Source organism: Brassica napus, chromosome C1, assembly GCF_020379485.1.
Source record: "Brassica napus cultivar Da-Ae chromosome C1, Da-Ae, whole genome shotgun sequence".
Taxonomy (NCBI): Eukaryota; Viridiplantae; Streptophyta; class Magnoliopsida; order Brassicales; family Brassicaceae; genus Brassica; species Brassica napus.
In genome coordinates this window covers 16,653,558-16,676,278 of record NC_063444.1, presented here as the reverse complement: position 1 = coordinate 16,676,278, position 22,721 = coordinate 16,653,558, and the positions used below count along the sequence as shown (strand labels likewise).

At 37.2% G+C, this 22,721-nt stretch overlaps 3 protein-coding genes and 1 pseudogene across 3 annotated transcripts; 1 reads left to right on the top strand and 3 right to left on the bottom strand.

Moving 5' to 3' along the window:
• Positions 1-1,266: 1,266 nt before the first annotated feature.
• LOC106375887 (ATP-dependent Clp protease proteolytic subunit-related protein 4, chloroplastic) lies at positions 1,267-4,340 on the bottom strand. Its single transcript, XM_013815898.3, has 8 exons — positions 4,018-4,340; positions 3,434-3,637; positions 3,237-3,292; positions 2,898-3,024; positions 2,719-2,796; positions 2,347-2,460; positions 2,139-2,249; positions 1,267-1,474 (listed from the first exon to the last, which is right to left on the bottom strand). The coding sequence occupies exons 1-7, from the start codon at positions 4,276-4,278 to the stop codon at positions 2,178-2,180; spliced, it is 912 nt and encodes a 303-aa protein (XP_013671352.1). The 5' UTR covers positions 4,279-4,340; the 3' UTR covers positions 1,267-1,474; positions 2,139-2,177.
• A 192-nt stretch (positions 4,341-4,532) lies between these two features.
• LOC106375885 lies at positions 4,533-7,135 on the top strand (annotated as a pseudogene).
• A 2,278-nt stretch (positions 7,136-9,413) lies between these two features.
• Positions 9,414-11,018, bottom strand: BNAC01G21240D (protein FIP2). Its single transcript, XM_048745885.1, has one exon. The coding sequence runs from the start codon at positions 10,838-10,840 to the stop codon at positions 9,596-9,598; it is 1,245 nt and encodes a 414-aa protein (XP_048601842.1). The 5' UTR covers positions 10,841-11,018; the 3' UTR covers positions 9,414-9,595.
• Positions 11,019-11,147: 129 nt separating this feature from the next.
• On the bottom strand, positions 11,148-13,654 carry LOC106375883. The gene is made up of 5 exons (XM_013815894.3): positions 13,021-13,654; positions 12,694-12,792; positions 12,321-12,365; positions 12,098-12,235; positions 11,148-11,636 (listed from the first exon to the last, which is right to left on the bottom strand). The coding sequence occupies exons 1-5, from the start codon at positions 13,405-13,407 to the stop codon at positions 11,283-11,285; spliced, it is 1,023 nt and encodes a 340-aa protein (XP_013671348.2). The 5' UTR covers positions 13,408-13,654; the 3' UTR covers positions 11,148-11,282.
• Between the last annotated feature and the right edge of the window lie 9,067 nt (positions 13,655-22,721).

Here is a 22,721-nt window from a genome sequence, read left to right as displayed (position 1 = left end):
TGACAAGAGAAAGTGTGTTTCAAGCACTAAGTGTCATATAGTGTAATTGGAATGTGGAAAAATGTCTCTAGATGTAAGAAATTCTACTTTCACATGGGAGTTTCTTCTCCTTGAAATCGGAAACCTACTTGTTCTCTTATTCTTACCACAAGCCATATTTTACCACAAATTCCTTCCAATTAATTAGGAGATAAAATTATCATCAACTCATTTCTATATATTTTTATTGTAAAAGTATATTTTGCTTTAATGTATGGTTCTATAATATATGAATATTATTTTGAGAAAAATACAAAGAAAATGCTATTTTTTCTATATTAAAAAGAGAAAAAAACATTCCACTATATTTTTGCTAAAAAAATAGATGAACTCAGTTTTACATTGGAACAATATCCATCCTTGTAATATTGTTAAAAAATCCAGAGTTCCTTTATTATAAAGGAAAACATTGAGGTAAAATATAAATGCTCTTAAAAAGTTTAAACTATTTGATAAAGTTTGGTATAGTTATAGGCAAAGTTCAGATTTTTTCATGTATGCTGTTGCGAGGTTCAAATATATAGCGTGGAAAAGTGTTTTTCACATTTTTTCTTGAATTTTTTTAAGCTTTATAAATAGTCATTTCTAGCTCGAATTAAACTTCGATGGTGGAAGTTACCGCTGCAACCTTTTTACCACCAAAACCAAAACGGACTAGTTAGTTCTAGTAGTTAGACCAAAAATATATATATATATACTGTAATGACCAGTATAATCTAGCGAGAATTGCGGTATAGTATACGTATAATATTGATCAACAGTAAACTCCATGAAATTCGATGTGGAACAGTTGATGGATTTCTTGACTAGGCAATGGAATACTCGAACCTTACAATTGGTTGATTTGGCTCTGTTGAAGATCACTCTTTAGCGTCTTCTTTTTTGTCGGCTCACTCTCACTCCAGGAAGGAAACACACAAAATTCATTTCCATGTTATTCAAATGTGGACCCACCACACTCATTTGTTAAATTCTTGCGCCGGTAAATTTCGTATTCGCCGGCACGTAATGTACCGATGACGTCAATTAAACAGTTGACACGTTAAGTCCAATAAAAGAAAGAAACAAAACATTGCGTGTTTCTGACAAGTGTGGGCTTTTTATAGGAAAAGGGCTTACAGATAATGGGGTTGGCAAGTTTAAAGTGTAATATCATCGCTCATTAATGTATTCACCCAATTCAAGAAATGGTTCACACACACATACTAATGAAAATAGACATTAGACTTACGAATAACGAAACTGATTCATTTTAAATGTTTGAAACATAGTGAAGATACACCACTTTTGTTTCTAGGCATTCATAAGCCTACACATAAGGGTTTGTTTCTGTTCAAATAACCCTAAAATTGCAGCACTACAAGTAATGTTTTCAATACTTTTTTTACTTCGGTTCGGTGTCGATGTCTCCTTGATCCACGGTCAAATCACCAACCTAAAATCAAAGCAACATGATGACAATTCCATAATAAAGTAAGTATTAAAAAGGAGAAGCCAATCGAATTACAAGTAGACTAAAATTACTTTGTCACCAATACCTATCAATGCTAGATGTTAATATGCAAATGATTAAAGCAGGTACATGGGTTTTATATCAGTTATTTGTTTAAGACAGCAAATGGTATATGAATTTTAATGTTTGTAAGTGCATGGATCCTTGGACACGTGTCGGCCATCAATAGTGAAGTTTGTTGTAATGGGCAATGAAAATGATACCACTAAGAGAAAATGGGTCCTAAGGGAGAAACAAAGGAGGAAGATGGGAAGTAACTATTAGAACTAAAGGGCATGCAAAACTAGAAGACTCGATGCCACTATACGCACTTACATTACCAAGTGTATGTCCACGTGTGTGTATTCGTTTGCTTGAACGCTTAAGTAATTATCATACACCATTTGTGGGGTGTAAAAAGTATTTGAGATTTTACAGGTGTTCCTCTTTATTAGTAAATGATCCTAACTATGGAATCATTGGTCCAGCATTGACATAACGGAAGTAGCTCATGATTCCAGAATATAGGAGATTAAAGTCTAAAAAGCGATTTCATCATCATTATACTCGATATGCAGAATGAAAGCGAGCAGGTTTCAGCATTTACCTGCTAATCAAGGAAAATTTTGGAGGACGATTCTGACATTTAGATGAGTTGTGCCTTCTTAAGGTCGGACACTACTCCTCTGTCTTGGCTGCTCCTTTCGTTGTAAACCACCTGCAAACAGATTACATGGAGAGAATGAGTCAACTCTGCAGACGATACCAGTTTATGTTGACGGAGAACAACATCACTCATATGTCATTTAGCGTACCTTATCAATGATCCCGTATTCAACAGCCTCACTGGGACTAAAATATTTCGGGCGTTTCATGTCGGCTTCAATCTGCTCCGGTGATTTACCAATATGCTTTGAATACAGCTTGACCTTGAGTATTTACATTGAACAGAAACACGTGTAATAATATAAGACAAGTATAAAGGTAAGAGTACAGGAAAGATAATGCACACAACATTTTAGTTTTGCTTGTAACTGCATAAGTCATTCCCCGCATGTTAAACATATCACGTACACAACTAGATACTGTTGTAAAATGAAGATTAAACAATGATATTCTACGTATATCACAAGGGCCCGCAACTGATTTTCATCTATGTGAGTTCATAAAAAAGTTGATCTTCTCACCATTTCTGTCTTTATGTGCCTGATTTCTTTCCTTGCAATTTCAACATCGGTTGCTTGTCCTTGAAATCGAGCAATGGGCTACAAAGTCATCAAACAAAATAATCATTAAGCCTAACTTTCTTCAAATCCGGAAAGAACAGTCGCCAGTTAGAATCTAAAAGAAAAAGATTAGGAAGAACCTGTCTTATCATTATAGTTGATGAGGGCAATGCAGAACGATTTCCTTTAGCCCCAGCAGTCAGAAGCAAAGCAGCTTCACCCCAAGCATTCCCAACGCAAAGAGTAAAGATTGGTGGTTTGACATACCTAAAGTCAAAGATAATATAAGCGTTGTTCTTGGATGAATATATATGTTCCGTCTCCCCAAAATAATAAGTCAAGAGATTGTTTTAAGATGCAAATCTTCTTCAATTACGGTTTAGAATACTTGGCCAAAGCAGAGAGTTTAATCATAGATTCTTGCTAAGAAAGAGATACGAGAATGACATAACAAAATAAGAGGGATAAAGATTACTAACCCCATGACATCATAAATTGCAAAAGCCTCGGTATCATAGCCCAACTTCTCACCATTCTGAAATGTAAGAAAACAGATTCTCTTAATACATTATGAAGATTAGGTAATGGTGTATAGACATTTACATCAAGCCACAGTTTCAAGTTCAGTATTCAGCATGCATTCTCAAAGATGGCAGACTTTCTAATGGAAGCCTACCTTGGTCGTCCCTGTCGAGTTAATGTAGAGGTAAATAGGCTTTTCCTCGTCTTCATACTGAAGGTAAAGAAACTCCGCGAGTATCAACTCAGTGACTGAAGGTACAAGAGACATTCCCAAATATACAATCCGATTTTTGAACAGATAAGATGCCAAATCAGGAGGAGGTTGTTCGTGTGCACTTCCTTTCGAAAAAGGTATAACCTGTTGATGGAAAGAGGCAAGCACACTCAGAAGAGCGACGAAAACAAATAAAGGCTCAACAAAAGTTGCACATTAACTGCGATAGGTACGTCAAAACACAATTTGTGATCAACATAGCATTATCCAAATTCCCTATGACAGCCAAATGATTCATAACAAAAGGTTTTGCCATAAAGATCAATGCATATGCAAGTGGCACACACAATTAAGCGAAACCTCTGCTGCATAATGAACTTCTTTCTCATTCATAGAACGGTTCATGCTTAATATTCACACTTTGAGCTAGTTGCCTATATCTACTCTCTCTCTAATCTACTGGTTCGCCAGACAATTCAATTTCTGAACCAGCCACGAAAACCTCGACGATGCGAAATGTATACCATAGTGACAACACCGCGCTTAGGCTTGGAGCTGGACATATTCAACGGATTAAGCGACTCGGGACGAAGCTTGGCACCGCAGAAGTCACTAGAGATGCTTCCTCCGGTATACGGGGAGAGTAAGCCGTTCGAGAGGGACGAAGTAGAGGAACATCTCACTTTAGATCTCAGGTTACGTGTTGACGACGGGATTATCGCTGATGTACGAGCTCGGAGCGTTGTGAGGCTCGTCGCAGTCGCAGTCGCTGCTGCTACCTCCATTTTTCCTTGGTTGCAGAGAGAAACCCCGAAACCGATAACAGATGATACGTGTCGAATCGGGCTACCTAACTGTATTACTGGGCTATACAAATTCAAACAATAGGCCCAATAGTTTCGGTTTATTTCTGGTACGGGGAGTTTAAACCGGTTTTGATTTTATTCGAATAAACCAAATCGAACCGAAATAAACGCGATAATTTGTTTAATCGGTTTTTTAAAAAAGGAACTCCAATTAATTCACGAGACTAGCAAACAAAAACATCCACTGACAAAATCGTCTGTGTCGTATTCTGATTTTGTGTGGTTTTTATATACACCACCAAATGAGTAATGTACTGAACCTGAATCGGTTCCCACTATAATCCTCAGCGAAAATGCGTTCACTTCACCTAATCGTATTCATCATTATCAGTAAGTACGAATCTTCGGATTATTATTATTCAGAAGCTTTTGTAAGCATACTGTGAAGTGAAACTAATCAAAACTTTTCTTATTTGCCTTCAAAAAGGTCTTTTTGTTAAAGCTTCGAAAAGCGACGATGGGTTTTGTTCAGCGCCTTCGATCGATGAGAAGACTAAACCCATTTACTGGAAAGTCACGAATCCAACACTCTCTCCTTCCCACCTCCAAGGTTTCCAAATCTTTTTCTTATTCTCTTGGTGTCATCATTACAAAGTTTGATACTTTGTTAAGTTCGGTTTCTTGTCGAATAGGGTTTAGATAGTCCTTCAATCATTTAGGCTCTTCTCTTGCAAAAAAGCTTTGAACTTTTGAGTTTTGATCACTTAGGTGCTTGACATACAAGTTATGGAAGCGTTGAAGTTCAGTTCTAAAAATACAGATTCGTCTCCTTCTGAAAAGCTGTCCCTTTGTATATTTAGATGCATTTTCTGATCTGGGGTTGGGTTGAGCATTCTTCATCTGATTCCTGTTGTTTTGTAGACTTGCCGGGGTATACAAGAAGTGTATACAAACGAGATCATGCGTTAATAACACCGGAAAGTCATGTATACAGCCCTTTACCTGACTGGTACGTACATCTCTTTTCCTTATTCTGATAGCTCTACAATAGTCTGGCAAGTCCTTAAAGCTTGCTCAAATTTTACAGGACAAATACATTAGGGGCGTATTTGATCACACCTGCAATGGGTTCTCACTTTGTCATGTACTTTGCTAAAATGAAAGGTCTTGTCATCAATATCTTCTTATGATCTAGTCAGTAGAATTTTTTGACCATCTATCTATAGCTGATTTCTACTGTCACTTGCAGGAATGTCAAGCTCAGGTTTACCTCCAAAGGACATAGAGCGGTATTGTTACTTATATGAGCTCCTCTCTCTCTCTCTCTCTATTTAACATTTACTTGTACTTTTCATCTACATAATCTACATTATGCTTATTAATATCTTTCAAATGTCTTGAATCTTCTCCAAGTCTTGTATTCGTGGTTGAGGGTGCTGTGCCACTTACTAACACATCCTGTTCTTCACAAAAATTGACGGTATGATTTGTATGAAAACAATTTACCTAAGCATTCTTTTGGTTACATCATTGCTACTCAACTTTGATTGCAAGGTTTTTTCCATTAGTTTCTTCATTTTTCTGCCTATAATCCATTGTTTTACTGTAGGTTGATTCATATGCATACCTCCCTCCAAACTTTTATCATTCCTTGGACTGTGTCGAGTCTGCAACACTTGTTGTCTTTGAGCAGAGGTTCTTCTCCTTCCCCCCTTGATTTAACAAGAAATTTTCAGATCTCTCTACGGTTTATAACTTTAAAAACTCCTCTGGTACTGACTGCTACATCTCTAGGTATGAACATCTAGGAAGTCACACAACAGAGTTTATCGTTGGCTCCACTGACAAGCAACCACTACTTGAGACTCCCGGTGAGAGGTAAGTGTGCAAAACTTCTCCACTCTTCTCAGACTGCATCACAATTCAAGTTTTAGATTCTAAATCAGTCTCATCTCTGAAAAACTCATTTTATTATTATAACAGGTTTTTGAGCTGCGGAAACTTCTTCCGGCCTTCCTAGCTTATGACTTCAACATCCATGTAACCACTTCGTTTTTGATCTAATGAATCCTTTCGCTTCTTTAGACCTCTTAAGTTGTAACTACTGTTTCTGTCAATTGTAGATTATGGATTTTCAGCCTGGAGAGTTTCTCAATGTTAAGGTACAGATATATGTAGCTTCATTACCATAGAGATTTTGATTCCATCAGTTCCGTTTAGATTCTGTCTTCTCAAATGGTTTTGGAATGTTAAACAGGAAGTCCATTATAACCAACATGGTTTGTTGCTTCTGGAAGGCCAAGGCCTTTATCGTTTGGGCGATAACTGGTATGCATCTCTTTACAATTACATTGTAACTGTAGTTTACAATTACTGATCTTTCTCTATAAATAGGTATCCAGTTGAGGCTGGTGATGTCATATGGATGGCTCCTTTTGTTCCTCAATGGTAAGAGACTGCTACATGAACTTCAGTTTATACTATGTTTCAAACCTTTTGCAAGGACCAAACACTATTGGAACTGTGTCTTGATAACCTGAAAAGATCATTCGACCACACACTCATAGCTACTGTTTGCTGTTTCAGGTATGCTGCACTCGGAAAGACTAGGTCTCGGTATTTGTTGTACAAAGATGTCAATCGCAATCCTTTGTGATCAAAATATCTAAATTAATTGGTGTGATTTAGCTTTCTAAAAGCCTCATGTTCATTCAAAAACACGTTAGCCACTCGTGTCTTAATTGTATGAAGAAAACAAATTTGAAATGTCTGTTGCATCTACTACATATGTTTTTTTAATTGCTAAAAACACATTAAAGAGGTTGCTTACGGTTCATCTGATGATGCTCAACTTCGGCTTCCTTCAAGAAGTCAGTGATCCTCCATAACTATGCGTGTTCGTGCAAAAACAATATGACGTGTTATACAAGTCTTGTATGTCTCTGTCCACGTCTGAATTATACTGTGGTACTATAAGTCGTAAAATGAGATTAGCAAGTGAGTTTTGGCCATATAATTTGACAGAAACCTTCAAAGCTACCTCTTTATTTTTTTTTATAGTTTCAATAGTGTGTTGTACTTACAAGACTTGCCATCAGCGACAAGGAATCAACTATTATACTTGCAAGACGTGAGATCAGTACAAAGAATCAGCTTTTTTACTCTATGCTAAAATGCAAGCCAGATGTCATTTGAAAAGTCGGCTAGTTCATCGGGGAACCATGTTATTGTTAAAAAGTAATAATAATCAAAGTTCTCCCATAGAAAATAGCCTCTTTAAGCACACATACTTGGAGATGAAGTTCAAGTATTGGAGAACAAAAGGTTTAGAACATTTACTTTTCAATATAGCTTATTGTCAGTTTTCTTATTTCTAAAAATGTGCTCGCCTACCAAAGTTCATTCCTATTTAAGAGAGCCATTTGATTCTTACAAAAGATTATCTACCAAAATGATCAGTGATTGACACTTTCTCTATAAACGTAAGGAAAATTTGGGTTTCTTGGAACTAATCAAAATTAATTGTCAACAAAAATACTGTGGAGGCAGACGTTTGGATGACTAGTGATACTTTGTCTATTGTCGTGGATGTTAATAAAGTATCAGATACTACTAATCAAGATGATAATATCTATGAGAGAATCAAGAAGGCTGCTCAAGATGGGGATATTGAGAGACTCTACAAGTTGGTCGCAGAAGATCCATACATTCTAAAACACTTTGAAATAAGGTTCTGTTGGGATGGGTTAAGAGAGCAAACAGGGAGGAGGTCTTGGACTGGAATGATGAAGATAGTAACACAGTCCTGCATATTGCTGCACTGACTAATCAACCTGAGGTAAACGCTTCTTTTTTATACCAAGAAAACAACGAGTTGGTTTAGTAGCTAAAACTTCTAACTCACCTAATAGGATCTTGGTTCAAGACTTCAAGTCTAGTTAGGAGAAATCCTTTTTTTTTTTAACACAGGAGAAGTTATCCAAAAGAGAGTTAAATTACATAGTCTGGATCTCGTCCTATACGAGTCTAAGAGTTTATAAAAGTCTCTCTACATTTCGTTCCTCTTTTAACCCTAAAGTTCTTGTTTTTATTCATACAAGTTCTTGCTCTAGTATCATCACTGTTGTGTTGGAACTGTCAGTTATTACTCTGGTACTTTGCTTTCTTGGGTTGTGTTCTTTGTGAAAGTTGTTGAGATATTTTTGGCATACAAGCGGAGTTTAATGCCCTTGATTTTACAGGTCATGAAGTTGCTACGTGGAAGCGTGAAAGCAAAAGCGAAGAACTGGATGGTAAGACTGCGATGGATATACTCCAAACTCACCAATCTCCTCTTTTTTCACCTGAAGCCACTAGTAGCCTATTCAAAAGTGCTAAAGAAAGACTACTTTCTACTACCACAATAACTCTTGCAAAATATTTGAGCAAAAAACCATCTTTTACCGAGAAACGGAATAATGCCTTTGGGCTGACCAATCTGAGCAAGACTAGAAACACATCTCTGAACAGTTACGACAGTCGCAGTGTGATACTTGTGGTGGCTATACTGATAGTAACAGCTACATACCAGGCTAAACTTAGTCCCCCTGGCGGATTTTGGCAGGAGGATTCGATGTGCGGTGATAGGGACGACTACTTGGCAGTTGGGATAGCTTTCTTCTTATCTCCTATATGTGATCATGATTCTCACAGTTGGACTCCCCATGTGGAAGGTTCTCTATGGTTCCATAGCAGCTCTCGGAACTGCTAATTTCGCAATGCTAACCATTACATTTCCAACCTCACACACGGAACACCGCCCTGGGGAGGTCATATTGAAAGTTTTCCTCTTCACGTACCCAGCGATTACAGCAATCATAGTGTTTGCTCCGTTTGCGGTATTCTTTCTGAACAAATGGCGCAGGCGTCGAGTAGACTTTCCGGCCAGGTACTTTAGCTCTCCTCATGAGCTATTGTAAAAAAAAAAGTGTGAAGCATTCAAAAGTGCAAGTCTGGGATCATCTCTGCTTCCAGATTATCTTCCCTGCAACTTCAGGTCTATGTTACATGTTTGTTTGGTGCAGTGCTATTTAGCCTTGTGTAAAATGAGTTTCTATCCTTATGCTAGATTCGTATTACTCAATTATCTTACTATCTGAATTATCAAAAATGCCAACAATGAAAACCTCAAAAGTTGTCATTACACCATCAAACTTAACTGCAGTTTCTGTTCCTAGTAACTGGAAGAGGACACTTGGTACTACACTCGAAAGCGATTTGATCATATTATTATCACATATGAACACACAGTTGGAAACTACGAACCAGGCCTCCTTGCGTTCGTGCTCTTTTTCTCACTCAATGCTTCAGCAAACGCGCCAATGATCTGCTGCTGCGACTCAAGCATCATCTGGCAATGCTTCAGCTCCATCTCCATCCTCGTCTTCTCCATCTCCCTCATCATCTCCATCTTCGAATTCTCCACTCTCACAAACATCTCTGTCAACATCTTCACCGAAGACACAACTTCATCAATCGGGTCAGACTCAACATCTGCTGCTGCATTCATCTGCTCATGCTTGAACCTAGAAGAAGACCCATACCCATTGGACACACCCGTGTTGTTGTTCCGGGGATAGCTCCCGTCCTTTCTTCCATAACCATTGGCTCGCGACGAGCTCCTAGAGTGTTGAATCCTCGGGTTGAACCCTTCATCAAACTCATCATCATAATCCATCTCCGGAGAGAAATTGGCTTCAGGCTTACTAAAATTCTTGGCTTTAAACCCATGAGAAGCGAAACTCCGATCACCAAAGGATTTCAACGGAAACCCACCACCAAACTCGCCGGAGGAAGGCTTCCCATGTGAACCCTTAAGCCTAGTTGCCTTAGGCACTAACACAATCTCGTCATCAGAATCAGCATCGAAGTCACCACTAACCTTAGGGTTACCATTGTACCTCCTCTTCAACCCAAACCCACCTCCTGAGTCGTGATCTGAATCGAAACCGCCGTACATCTTCATCTGACTCTTTGACCTAGATCTAACCCCAAACCCATCTCGCGGCGAATCGAATTTCCCAGACCTCTTCGACCTAACCCTAAATCCATCTAAACCGTTACTCTCATCGTCGTTATCCAGATCCGGATCGTACGGCTCCACGGCGGTTGGGGTCACCGGCGCGAACTCCATCGCATCCAATATAGGGAACAGATCCCAAGAGGAAGAGAACTTGCCTGGTCGGTTAAGAGACCTCTGCTTCTCGCCGCGGTAACGCTTCCGAAGCTTCTCGATCTTGTGCCGGCATTGGATCGCTGACTTCGCCGGACCTCCGAGGGTATGCAGCGAGGAGACAGCGGCCGCGACGTCGTCCCAGTCAGCCGCGCGGAGGTTTCCGCGGCGGAGGGCGAACCACTTGTCTTTGTAGGCGTTGACGAGGGCAGCGGTCTCCTCATCGTTCCAGCACGGAGGCGGGACTCTCCTGGTCGTGGTGGTGGCGACGGTGACGGCGGTGGAAGGATCGACGGCCATGGCGACGGGAGATCCATCGGGGGTTGACATGGCGCCGGAGAAGAAGAAATTAGGGATAGGGGAGAGAGCGGTGGGTTTAGGGATAATAAAGAGGCGGAGGAGAGGCGTAGGTTAGAAAACTTAGAAGAGGAGGTCGCCGGTTAAAGAGTTGTACTAAAGTGCGCCGTGGAGTGGGTGACGTGTGCGCACCCGACGCACCTTCTCCACCTCCGCCGCATACGTTTAACAAACCTTATTTACCGGTTTAGTATACATAAACCAATGGTTTAGTTTCAAATTTTTTGATGTTTTTAGATCTTATTCAATTTGTATTAATTTGATTTCGGATTTGGGAAAATAGTAGTAACCATAAACTTTCCATTTAAATGCAATAACTTATCATGCTTTTAATCGTAGCGCCACTATTTTATGCACAATGAGAGAAAAAAGAAGATAAACAAGAACTATGCTGAGCTCACTTATCAATTGTTCTTTACGAACCGGGTTCTGCTTGTTCTTGGCCCGACTTCATTCTCCGTACGGTTAACGACACCGGTGTCTCCAGGACAGAGACATTAACGCTGTTCCAGACATCGGCTATTGTTGGTAAACCTGCAATCCTCTCAGCAACGTCCATGTCTTCTGGTAACACAGATCCGAATACAGTGTAAGATTGCTTCCATTCGTGGTGGTTTGCTAGACTGATGAAAAATTCTGGTCCAGAGCCGACCCATGCAACAGAGCCACGGGTTATGGTTGGGCAGTGCTCGGTTGGGATTGGCGTGAAGATGTTTCCCTCGGGCTGGAGTATGCCTTGAATCATGGCGTATGGTGGACCATAGGGAGCCTGCAAGGAACATGGAGAAAGGATGAACAAGCAAAATCTCTGTTCGTGTAGAGAATAGAAAATGTGAAGCAAAAAGGTATGAACAAGCTAAAACGAAAAATGAACCGGCAAAAGCAATTAAACACTAATGTACTAGAAACTCATTTGATCTTTAATATAGAAGATGCACATACACTCAGATGAATCCGAGGCAGCATAGTACTACAATATGGGTTTAACCAGCAGTCAGTCACATTGATGTTCGATATAAAAGACAGATATTAGCAAATAAAACGTATAATCAGATGGCTAAAAGTCTATCAGACATCTAGACTTCGATATTAAAAAAGGTATAATAGCTGAATCAAATAGAAGAGAGTCTATCAAGTTGAGATCATAACACCAGAATCAATAGTTATAGTATATGAGAACAGAGCCTAGCTGCTATGACCTATACGTCAAATTTGTGAAAGGTTTCTTACATTGTTTATATGATAGCCTTCTGAGTCCCAATATGATCCCCGGTTCTCTGCCCGATGAAACTGGCAGCCTGCGCAGTGGCGTTGAGTTAACAAACTAAGAATGTAGTACACTGAGTGAGGAGCGCACTCAGGGTGAAGCTGCAACAAAAGTTAAGCATCCGCGTCATATCTGGAACTTTCCCTTGGGAGTACAAAAAAGACAAAGAAACTAAGATACACTCACTTTGACATGAAGTACACCGTGTTCAGTCTCAAAACCAACAATGCCCTAACAGAAGCAAGACAGTTAATCAGTATTATCCCAAACACTACTTTTGTTTTCATGATAAGAAGGAAAGTAGAGGAGTTATCTTCACAGATTAGAAGGAAACTAAGAACAAATTGGAAGTATAATCTTATGAAATCTGAGGAACAGAGCACAGTTATTATCATTCCATTCAGGTAGGCAAAACCAAACAAAACAGGCTGAGTAAGTATATGTTTTTAGGAAACCGAGAGCACAATTTAAGTAAGTAACTTCGTGAGGTAGTAAACGTAATGAAAATTTGTTTCCAGGGTTTACAATCAACTTTGAGTTGGCGATCAACGGGTACTACCTGGCCTTGTCCGAAGATAAGCCCAGATGTCCACATAACTTTCTGCCCACCTTCCTGTCGATCAGGCACCAAGACATCTTTCTGCTTCTTCAACCAACACTGCGCAGAGAAGAAACAAAACACATAGAAAACCTTCACGTTAACTTGAATCGATAGCAAGTGTCTTTTGCGCATCACTAATCAGACTTTAGAGTCACCAAAAGTTTCTTTTCTTTTTTTGGTGATACAAGCATTTTGTCGAACACTTAGGCGGCAAGATCCAAGGACAGTTAATCAAATCAATAAACGTCACAATTCGATTCTTCCATCACAAGAGATAAGACTCACCTCTCCAAACTTGGGCCCGCAAGCCTCTTTGTTTCCACAGAACACCCACGTATCGCACAAGCAAGGCCCATCGTTACCGCTGCACATAGCTTTACACGCCTTGCAACATTCACCCGCCGAATCAAACTTGAAATCCGTCCCCCACTTCACCGCCGGTCCCCACAGCTCCAGATTAGCGACTCCGCCGCAACACCCGCCGCCGTCTACACGGGCATGATCTCGCGAGTCCGTGAACCGGACGGCGGAATCGAGTGTGTGATCTTGGGGACGGGGACGGAGAATATTAAAGAAGACAGCGTAGACGATGAGACAAGAGATCAGACCGATGAAAAGGAGAGCGGTGGAGGTGAAACGACCACGATCGCCGTCGTTTAATCGACGGGGCATCGCCGGAGACTCCGATGATTAGTTGACACGTGTGAAGAATATACGAAAGCCAAAAGAATAGAGAAGTGAAGTTTCATGTGAAATTGAAATAACGAAATGAATCTACGAATAATAATGAAGAGGGAGAGAGAGAGAGAGAAGAGATGGTCAGTGAGTCAACTCGCGCGAATTGTGATCTGATGCTTTATCCTCTTTAGGAAGTTTCCTTGTTCGACGTTTATATTGAGGTGACAACAAAAACGCTGCCGTTTTGGGAAATAAACTATAGGTTGATGACTTGATGAGAGAGTTCTATCACAAAATGCTGCAGACTGCAGTATTTGGTAATCCACGACACTATATACGTTGCTCTTTATGATTTGGGCCGCATACGAGATCCGATAAAACGTCCATTTCAGGTTGCATACGCTTCAACAAGACACACAACCAAATTGTTTTGCAGCAACTTCAGGTCAGGCTTATGATTCGCTATCTGGTCAGGTTAAGAAAACAGCGGTATTCTGACGGACATACCGACGGAAAATAAAATCCTCGGAATATCCCGAGAAATTTCCGAGGATATTCCGAGGAAACATAAAATTTGGTTTCCTCGGAATATACCGACGGAATTCCGAGGACATACCAATCCGTCGAAATATTCTTATGGAATACCGAGGATAAATGTATTCCTCGGAAAAAAACCGATGAATTCTGAGGATATATTATAGCCGTTAGAAAGCCGTTGGAGGATTTTAAAAATTCCGAGGAAATTCCGAGGAAAGAGCCGTTGCCGTCGGTATTCCGTCTGAATTTCCTCGGTCTGTCGGCAGGATTTCAACTATAAATACAAGCACCCCTCTTCCTCTTCATTCACTCCATATCTTCATCCTCCCTCTTACTCTCTTTACACACGAATTTGATTCATAAAAAACATGTCTTCTTCAAATTATTTTCGTTTTTGGATCGATCGACCTCATTTGGATCCGGACACGAGATTGCTTACCGAAGAATACCAACGAGGTATAACCGAATTCATGGGGTTAGTTCACCGACAACCGGAAGCAAAAATAGGTATGTTAAGATGTCTTTGCTCTAATTGTAAAAATAGAAAGGTTATTAAAGAGTGGGATGTTTGGACTCATCTATATTTGAGTGGGTTTACACGAAGTTACAAAATTTGGTATCATCATGGGGAAACTGATTATGAACATGGTAGTACTAGCGAACCTCAGCCAGCGGTTAGAATTAGAACGGATGTAGATTATGGTGTCGGTACTGAACAGATGGTAAATGATCATTTTAGAGGGGAAGATTTACCCAATGCACAAGCTAGGAGATTTTATGATATCTTGGATGCTGGAAAGCAACCATTGTACGAAGGTTGCAGAGATGGTCATTCAGCTTTATCATCTGATATAAGATTGATGGGCATTAAAACAGATTATAATTTGGCTGAAGACTGTGTGGATGCGATTGCTGATTTTGTAAAAGGTATTCTACCCGAGGATAATGTAGCTCCTGGTTCATACTACGAGGTTCAGAAACTCGTAGCTGGTCTTGGTTTATCGTATCAGGTAATAGATGTATGCAGCGACAACTGCATGATTTATTGGAGGGCGGATGAACAGCGGGTTACATGCAAATTTTGTGGAAAGCCTCGTTATAAAGATACGAGTGGAAGAGTTCCAGTGCCATATAAAAGGATGTGGTATTTGCCTTTGACGAAAAGGTTGCAGAGGTTGTATCTGTCTGAACGCACAACGCAATCAATGAGATGGCATGCGGAGCACTCAACAGATGGTGAGATCAGACATCCTTCAGATGCAAAAGCGTGGAAGCTTTTCCAATCAAAGTATCCCGACTTTGCGTATGAGAGAAGAAATGTCTACCTTGGTGCATGTACTTATGGTTTCAGCCCGTTTGGCAAGAGTGGAAGACAGTATTCTCTATGGCCAGTCATTCTTACACCATACAACCTACCCCCAAACTTGTGCTTGCGACGAGAGTTTTTGTTTCTCTCGATTCTCGTTCCCGGATCAGAGCATCCTAAGAGATCATTTGATGTGTTTCTTCAGCTACTAATATATGAGTTGCAACAACTATGGGCTCAAGATGCTGAAACATACGATGTTTCGTGTAAAGAAAACTATCAAATGCGGGCAGTACTAATGTGGACAATATGTGATTTTCCAGCATATGGTATGTTATCTGGATGGACAACGCATGGAAGGATATCATGTCCATATTGTCAAGATAACACTGATGCTTTCCAACTAAAACACGGAAGGAAAACGTGTTGGTTTGACTGTCACAGGAGATTCCTACCACCTGATCATCTATATCGTAGGAGTAGGAATTTATTTACGAAGAACAAGAGGGTGTTTGACAGTCCACCTCCGGAAATTTGTGGGAAAGATTTGAAGACACAACTAAGAGATTTTGGTGCAGAAAGGACGTCATACGTCGGTAGACATGAGCGTTTTCCGGTAGATGCTGTTGGAGACCTACATAACTGGCACAAAAAAAGTATTTTCTGGGATATGCCTTACTAGGAGGATAACTGGCACAAAAAAAGTATTTTCTCGGATTTGGGAATTTAAAATATATATATATATATATAATATAAATTTCTATATTTATTAAACATTTTTAATATTATTAAAACTATTTTTTATAATTATTAAACTATTTTTTTATTTATTAAAACTATTTTTTGTTTATTAGAACTATTTTTATATATTTATTAAACATTTTTAATATCTATAAAACTTTTTTTTGATTAAAAACTATTATCTTAGATTTTTAAAATATATATATATATATATATATAATATAAATTTCTATATTTATTAAACATTTTTAATATTATTAAAACTATTTTTTGTAATTATTAAAGGGCAAATCTCCAAAATAGCACATTTTTAAGTTTATATCACAAAAATAGCACTCAAAAACTAAAATGACAAAAATAGCACATTTCTAAGTTTATCCTTTGAAAATTTTAATTTTTTTTGTTTTTCAAAATTTGAAATCTTATCCCCAAAACCTCATTTCTCAATTCTAAACCCTAAACCCTAAGCTCTAAACCATAAACCCTAAACCCTTAACTCTAAACCCTAAACCCTAAACTCTAAACCCTAAACCCTAAACCCTAAACCCTAAAATCTAAACCCTAAACCCTAAACTCTAAACCCTAAACCCTAAACCCTAAATCCTAAACCCCACCCTTTAACTCCAAACCCTAAGTTTGTGACTTTTGATAAAACATTAAATGCTATTTTGTGACTTTTGACCTTGAGTGCTAGTTTGGGAACATAAACTTGATTTAGTGTTATTTTTGTCTTTTTCTCATTATTAAACTATTTTTTATTTATTAAAACTATTTTTTGTTTATTAGAACTATTTTTATATATTTATTAAACAATTTTAATATCTATAAAACTTTTTTTGTGATTAAAAACTATTATTTGGGATTTAAAAAAAAATTATATATTTCTATATTTGTTAAACAATTTTTTTTAATTTACAGGTCTAATGATGATCAGACCCGGCCTCGACAGCGTCGTGGTCGTGGTGGTACGGGGAGCCAGTCTCGGGATTCCAGCCATTTTCAGGATTCCCCTTCGCCCCACAGCTCCTACCATACATCTCCCTCAGCTGCACCCGCTCCTGCTCCTCTCGCTCCCGCTGCTGCACCCGCTCCTGCTCCTTCGGGTCCTCCGGGAGTGATGAGTGTTGCGGAGTTGGTTTGACAGCCCGGTCGTGACCATCTTCCCTATCTCACTCCGTATCCACATGGACGGGGTCAAACATGGTAATTAAACATTTTTTTTCATTAAAATTTGATTCATTATTAAGCGTTTGTTCTTTTTATCAGGTTCAACCAATCCGGAAACGGGATCAGCGCATGGATCAACCGTATGATGTACTCGGCCCTCGACAAGGGACATCCGACTTTCACTGACTTCCCTACCGACAAGCAGCATCTGTGGTTTCGTCAGTTTGCGGTAATTATTCTAATTTTTTACTTATATTTTTAATCTTTAATATAAATTTTCTACTAATTGTGTTTTTTTTTCAGCAAGAATTCAACTGAAATTCCGATGAGACGCTCTTTATCTATCACCACTTCGTCCATAAAGTTATGGACAACTATGGGAAGCAGATCCACGAGTGGAATAAGAAGTGGGAAATCAACAAGGTTGTTTTTAATTTATTAAACAATTTTTTTAATTTATTAAACTATTTTTTATTTATTAAACTATTTTTTTTTATTAAAAGGTTCCAAAGTCGATAAACAACACGGTCTGGACGGAGTTGTGTGTGCATTGGGATAAGGAAGAGACGAAAGAAACTTCTTCCACCAACTCCACCAACCGCAGGAGCGACCGTAAAGGGAAGGGCGTCTTCAAGCATAACTTGGGTGCTCAATCTATTGCCTCTCTGGGGATCGCATGGTAAGTTCAGTCGCTTTTTCTTCAATTATTTTAGTTTTGAAATTTTATTTTTTGTGCATTTCTTCTCATTTCTAATGTTTCTTTAATTTATGTTTTTTTCAAGGCGGAAGAAAATGATGGCGAGCCGGTTGATGATCTCGCCCTAATCAAAAGGGCGTATACCAACAAGAAGACCGGCCAGATTGATGACGGTCTTGTGAGGGAAGTGGTCACCCTGGTCCAAACTCAGGTGCAAGACGAAGTGTCTCAGCTTCAAACCGAGGATGACGATTCGGCGGCTTCGACCAACTTGACCTGGTTTCGAATCAATGAAATCGTTGAATCCGTAAGTTCTTTTTTTTTAAGTTCAATTCATTTATTTCTTGATTTAAATTTGGCTATTTTCTATTTCAGTCGGTTCCAAAGAAGAAGGGACGTTTGGTCGGTTTGGGTCGTCGCACCCGGTCGGTTCCTCCTTCTTCTGCACCACCGACCTTTGTTGATTCAGAAGTACTTATAGCTCAGTTGAAGGACAAGGATGATCGCATATCTTTGTTGGAGACCCAGATGGCGGCTCAACAGGCGGGCTATGAGGCACATAGGAGGTTGAACCAACAAATGATGGAGATGATGCAGAGGATATACCCGAACGAGGTGTTCCCGAACGTGCAAGACCCGTAGTTTTTTTTTTCAAAAACTCGGAATGTTTTATTTTTATTTGTACAACTTTGAATATTATCTAATATGTTTTCATTAATTGTATATTTTCGAATTTGAATTTCAAAAATTTAATTTTTTTGAAAAAAAATTAATTTTTTTGAAATTCCGAGGAAATGAACCCTCGGAAATTTCCGAGGAACATTTCCTCGGAATATACTGAGGGACTTCTTCCTCGGAATATACCGAGGGACTTCTTCCTCGGAATATACCGAGGGACTCATTCCTCGGAATTTTCCGAGGGACTCATTCCTCGGAATTTTCCGAGGGCTCTGTTCCTCGGAATTTTCCGAGGGCTCTGTTCCTCGGAATTTTCCGAGGGCTCTGTTCCTCGGAAATTCCCGATAAAAATTCCGAGGAACATTTCGTCGGAACTTCCGAGGATTGGACCATCGGAAAGTCCATCGAAATATCCTGAGGAAGTTCTCCCTCGGTATATTCCGAGGAGCTTTCCGACGAACTGGTGGTCCTCGGAGTTTCATCGGAAATTCGTTTCCTCGGAATTCCGTCGGAAATTTCCGAGGGATTTCCGAGGAAAAATGAATTTCCGACGAGTTATTTTCGAGGACTTGTTTCGTCGGTATATCGTCGGAATAACGTTATTCCGACGACATACCGACGATTTTTTTCTTCGGTATGTCGTTGTTTTCTTGTAGTGTTAATCCTCGTGAGGAACGAAACTTCCATTTTTCCTCACTGTGAATCTGCTCCATCTATTTATGCGCGCATAGTTTGGTTGAATTAAGGCCCAAAAGTTTCTAAGACATCCGGTCCAAACGCCATGACGTGTTATCCCACGAACTATAGATAAATGCATGTGACATTCGATTCGACTACTTCTACCAAAAACAAAAAGAAATTGTTCTTTTTTTTTGTGCATTGATTATAGAGACAACCCGTTGAAAACACACACACAATTTTTCTAATCAAGTTTTATTGAGTCAGATATTGATTTGGAACTATTATGATCATTTTAATATGATACTAGGATAAGACCTGCGTCTTGCGCATGGTGAGTTTATTTATATATATATATATATATATATTATCGATAGTTTTTTTTATATATGTGATCATTTTATTTATATATATATATAAAATATTTTTTGTTGTTATTATATAATTTTTTTCCGATGGATCGGATCAATTTTTATTAAAAATAATGGAACAAAACTATAATTAATACATCATGGGTTGATCGGATTGGACATTAAACAAATTATAACATAAAAACCTTATTTTTTTCATCGAACACATTCTTGAAAAAAGTGAACAGTATTGTTTTCACAGTTGAATTATTTTGACTTTTATCTTCCATATGGTTTTGAAAGCTTTCAAATCAACCATCGAATTGATACATGTCATTTTAATGTTTTCAGTCGTATACTTAAGGAAAACTTACATTTTTGTAATTTAAAGTCGTTTTAAAAAATTCAAAATATAACATCTAAGAAAAAATCTAACATATAAGAAAAATCTAACATATAAGATGTCCTCATTTTTGTATTTTAAAGTCGTTTTTAAAAAAAAATAACATATAAGGTTTCCTCATTTTTGTAATTTAAAGTCATTTTAAAAAATTCAAAATATTACATATAAGAAAAAATCTAATTTTTTATTATATGGTTAATGTGATTGTTTATTTTTTTAATAATATAAAATTAAACAAAATGAAGGAGGATGCAAAAATTGTTATCAAATCTTTATTATTCATAATCATTAATTGCCATATATATGTAAATCATATTAGGTAATTTTGTAGCTTTTATTTAGAGAACGAATACACACTTCTTATATTTTAGGTTAATATAATGTTCTCTAGTGGACATTAAACAAATTCTGACATAAAAACATTATTTTTTCCTCGAACACAATTTTGAAAAAGTGAATAGTATTGTTTTCACAGTTGAATTATTTTGACTTTTAACTTACATATGGTTTTGAAAGCTTTCAAATCAACCATCGAAATGATACATGTCATTTTAATGTTTTTAGTCGTATACTTAAGGAAAACTTACATTTTTGTAATTTAAAGTTGTTTTAAAAAATTCAAAATATAACATATAAGAAAAAATCTAACATATAAGGTGTCCTCATTTTTGTATTTTAAAGTCGTTTTAAAAAAAATAACATTTAAGGTTTCCTCATTTTTGTAATTTAAAGTCATTTTAAAAAATTCAAAATATAACATATAAGAAAAAATCTAATTTTTTATTATATGGTTAATGTGATTGTTTATTTTTTTAATAATATAAAATTAAACAAAAATGAAGAAGGATGCAAAAATTGTTATCAAATCTTTATTATTCATAATCTTTAATTGTCATATATATGTAAATCATATTAGGTAATTCTGTAGCTTTTATTTAAGGAAAGAATACACACTTCTTATATTTTAGGTTAATATAATGTTCTCTAATGGACATTGAACAAAATATGACATAAAAACCTTATTTTTTCCAGCGAACACATTCTTGAGCAAAGTGAACAGTATTGTTTTCACAGTTGAATTATTTTGACTTTTATCTTCCATATGGTTTTGAGAGCTTTCAAATCAACCATCGAATTGATACATGTCATTTTAATGTTTTTAGTCGTATACTTAAGGAAAACATACATTTTTGTAATTTAAAGTCTTTTAAAAAGAAATCAAAATATAACATATAAGAAAATTCTAACATATAAGAAAAATATAACATATATTGTGTCCTCATTTTTGTATTTTAAAGTCGTTTAAAAAAAAAAAAAAATATAAAGGTTTCCTCGTTTTTGTTATTTAAAGTCATTTTAAAAAATTCAAAATATAACATATAAGAAAAAATCTAATTTTTTATTATATGGTTAATGTGATTGTTTAAGTTTTTTTAATAATATAAATTTAAACAAAAATGAAGAAGGATGCAAAAATTGTTATCAAATCTTTGTTATTCATAATCATTAATTCCCGTATATATGTAAATCATATTAGGTAATTCCGTAGCTTTTATTTAAGGAAAGAATACACACTTCATATATTTTAGGTTAATATAATGTTCTTTAGTGTTATATAATTATGGAATAATGTGACACCATTAGATTAAACTATAATTTATATTAGATGATGTAGAATTCTTTGAAATGAAATTTAGAAGGCATTTAGAGTGTCACCTAGGATTTGGGGTTTTTTTAATTAATACAAAATTAAGGTTCTAATTTTTCAAATGTTTCTCAATTAATATATAGGGGATATACATATTTAATCAGTCACTTGATAATTCAACACACTAATTATTATTAGGTTACGTTGTACTTGCAATGGTTCGTTCCGAATTTTATATTAACCACATTTATTAACCTTATCTCGTCGTTTAGCTTTGTTCCTTTCCATCATTACAACTTCAGGATTTTATTTTTATTTTGCAAGGCTCTGTCTGAATGTAGATAACAATTAACTATCTACATTGGAAAGATGCGTTTGGGAGCCCATAGAAAAGGATAGAGACATGCACTTTTGGATGATATGAGAATATCTTATATACTATATATAAAGTCAAGTTGCCTAAACTTTATCCCTCCACTCATTGGATCGGTTTTGAACGGTGTCGTTTCTATCGTCTCGAGGCATTTGTAGATAGCCGCTTTATTGGTGACACGTGGCTATAGATTACCAGCTCAAACCATCAGGTGACACATCTTTCCTCTTATCATCTTGTTATTTACAGTACTACCCCTTATGCTAATCTTCCTTTACTTGTACTAGAAGAAAAAGAGTTATCAAATTAAACGGCTGATCTGTGATCATGAATCTAATTAAGCCAAGAGTCATGAGTCATGACACAGTTAAAATAGTTCTGATTGAATTGATGACCTTTTCTCTTATTTCAAAACTCTATTTGTTAATTGCTATTTTTGTATTACCAATTAAGATCCTTTAAGTGTTGAATTCATACTTTAGAGTTTAATATTAATTAAGGTCTATTATTTACAAATATAATGTATGATTATAAATTTAGGGAGTTGAAATCCCATCTTAATCGTCATTGGACTTTTTCTTGTTTAGGTACCAGTCTATGAGTAAAGTTTTTCATTTCCATTGTTAAATTGTAATGTTTAAGGCCCTTGTTATTGTTATAATAAGATTATTAAATTGGAATTTGCCTTCATGACCTTACTTATTGGATTTATCTAAATTTGTTAATCCGT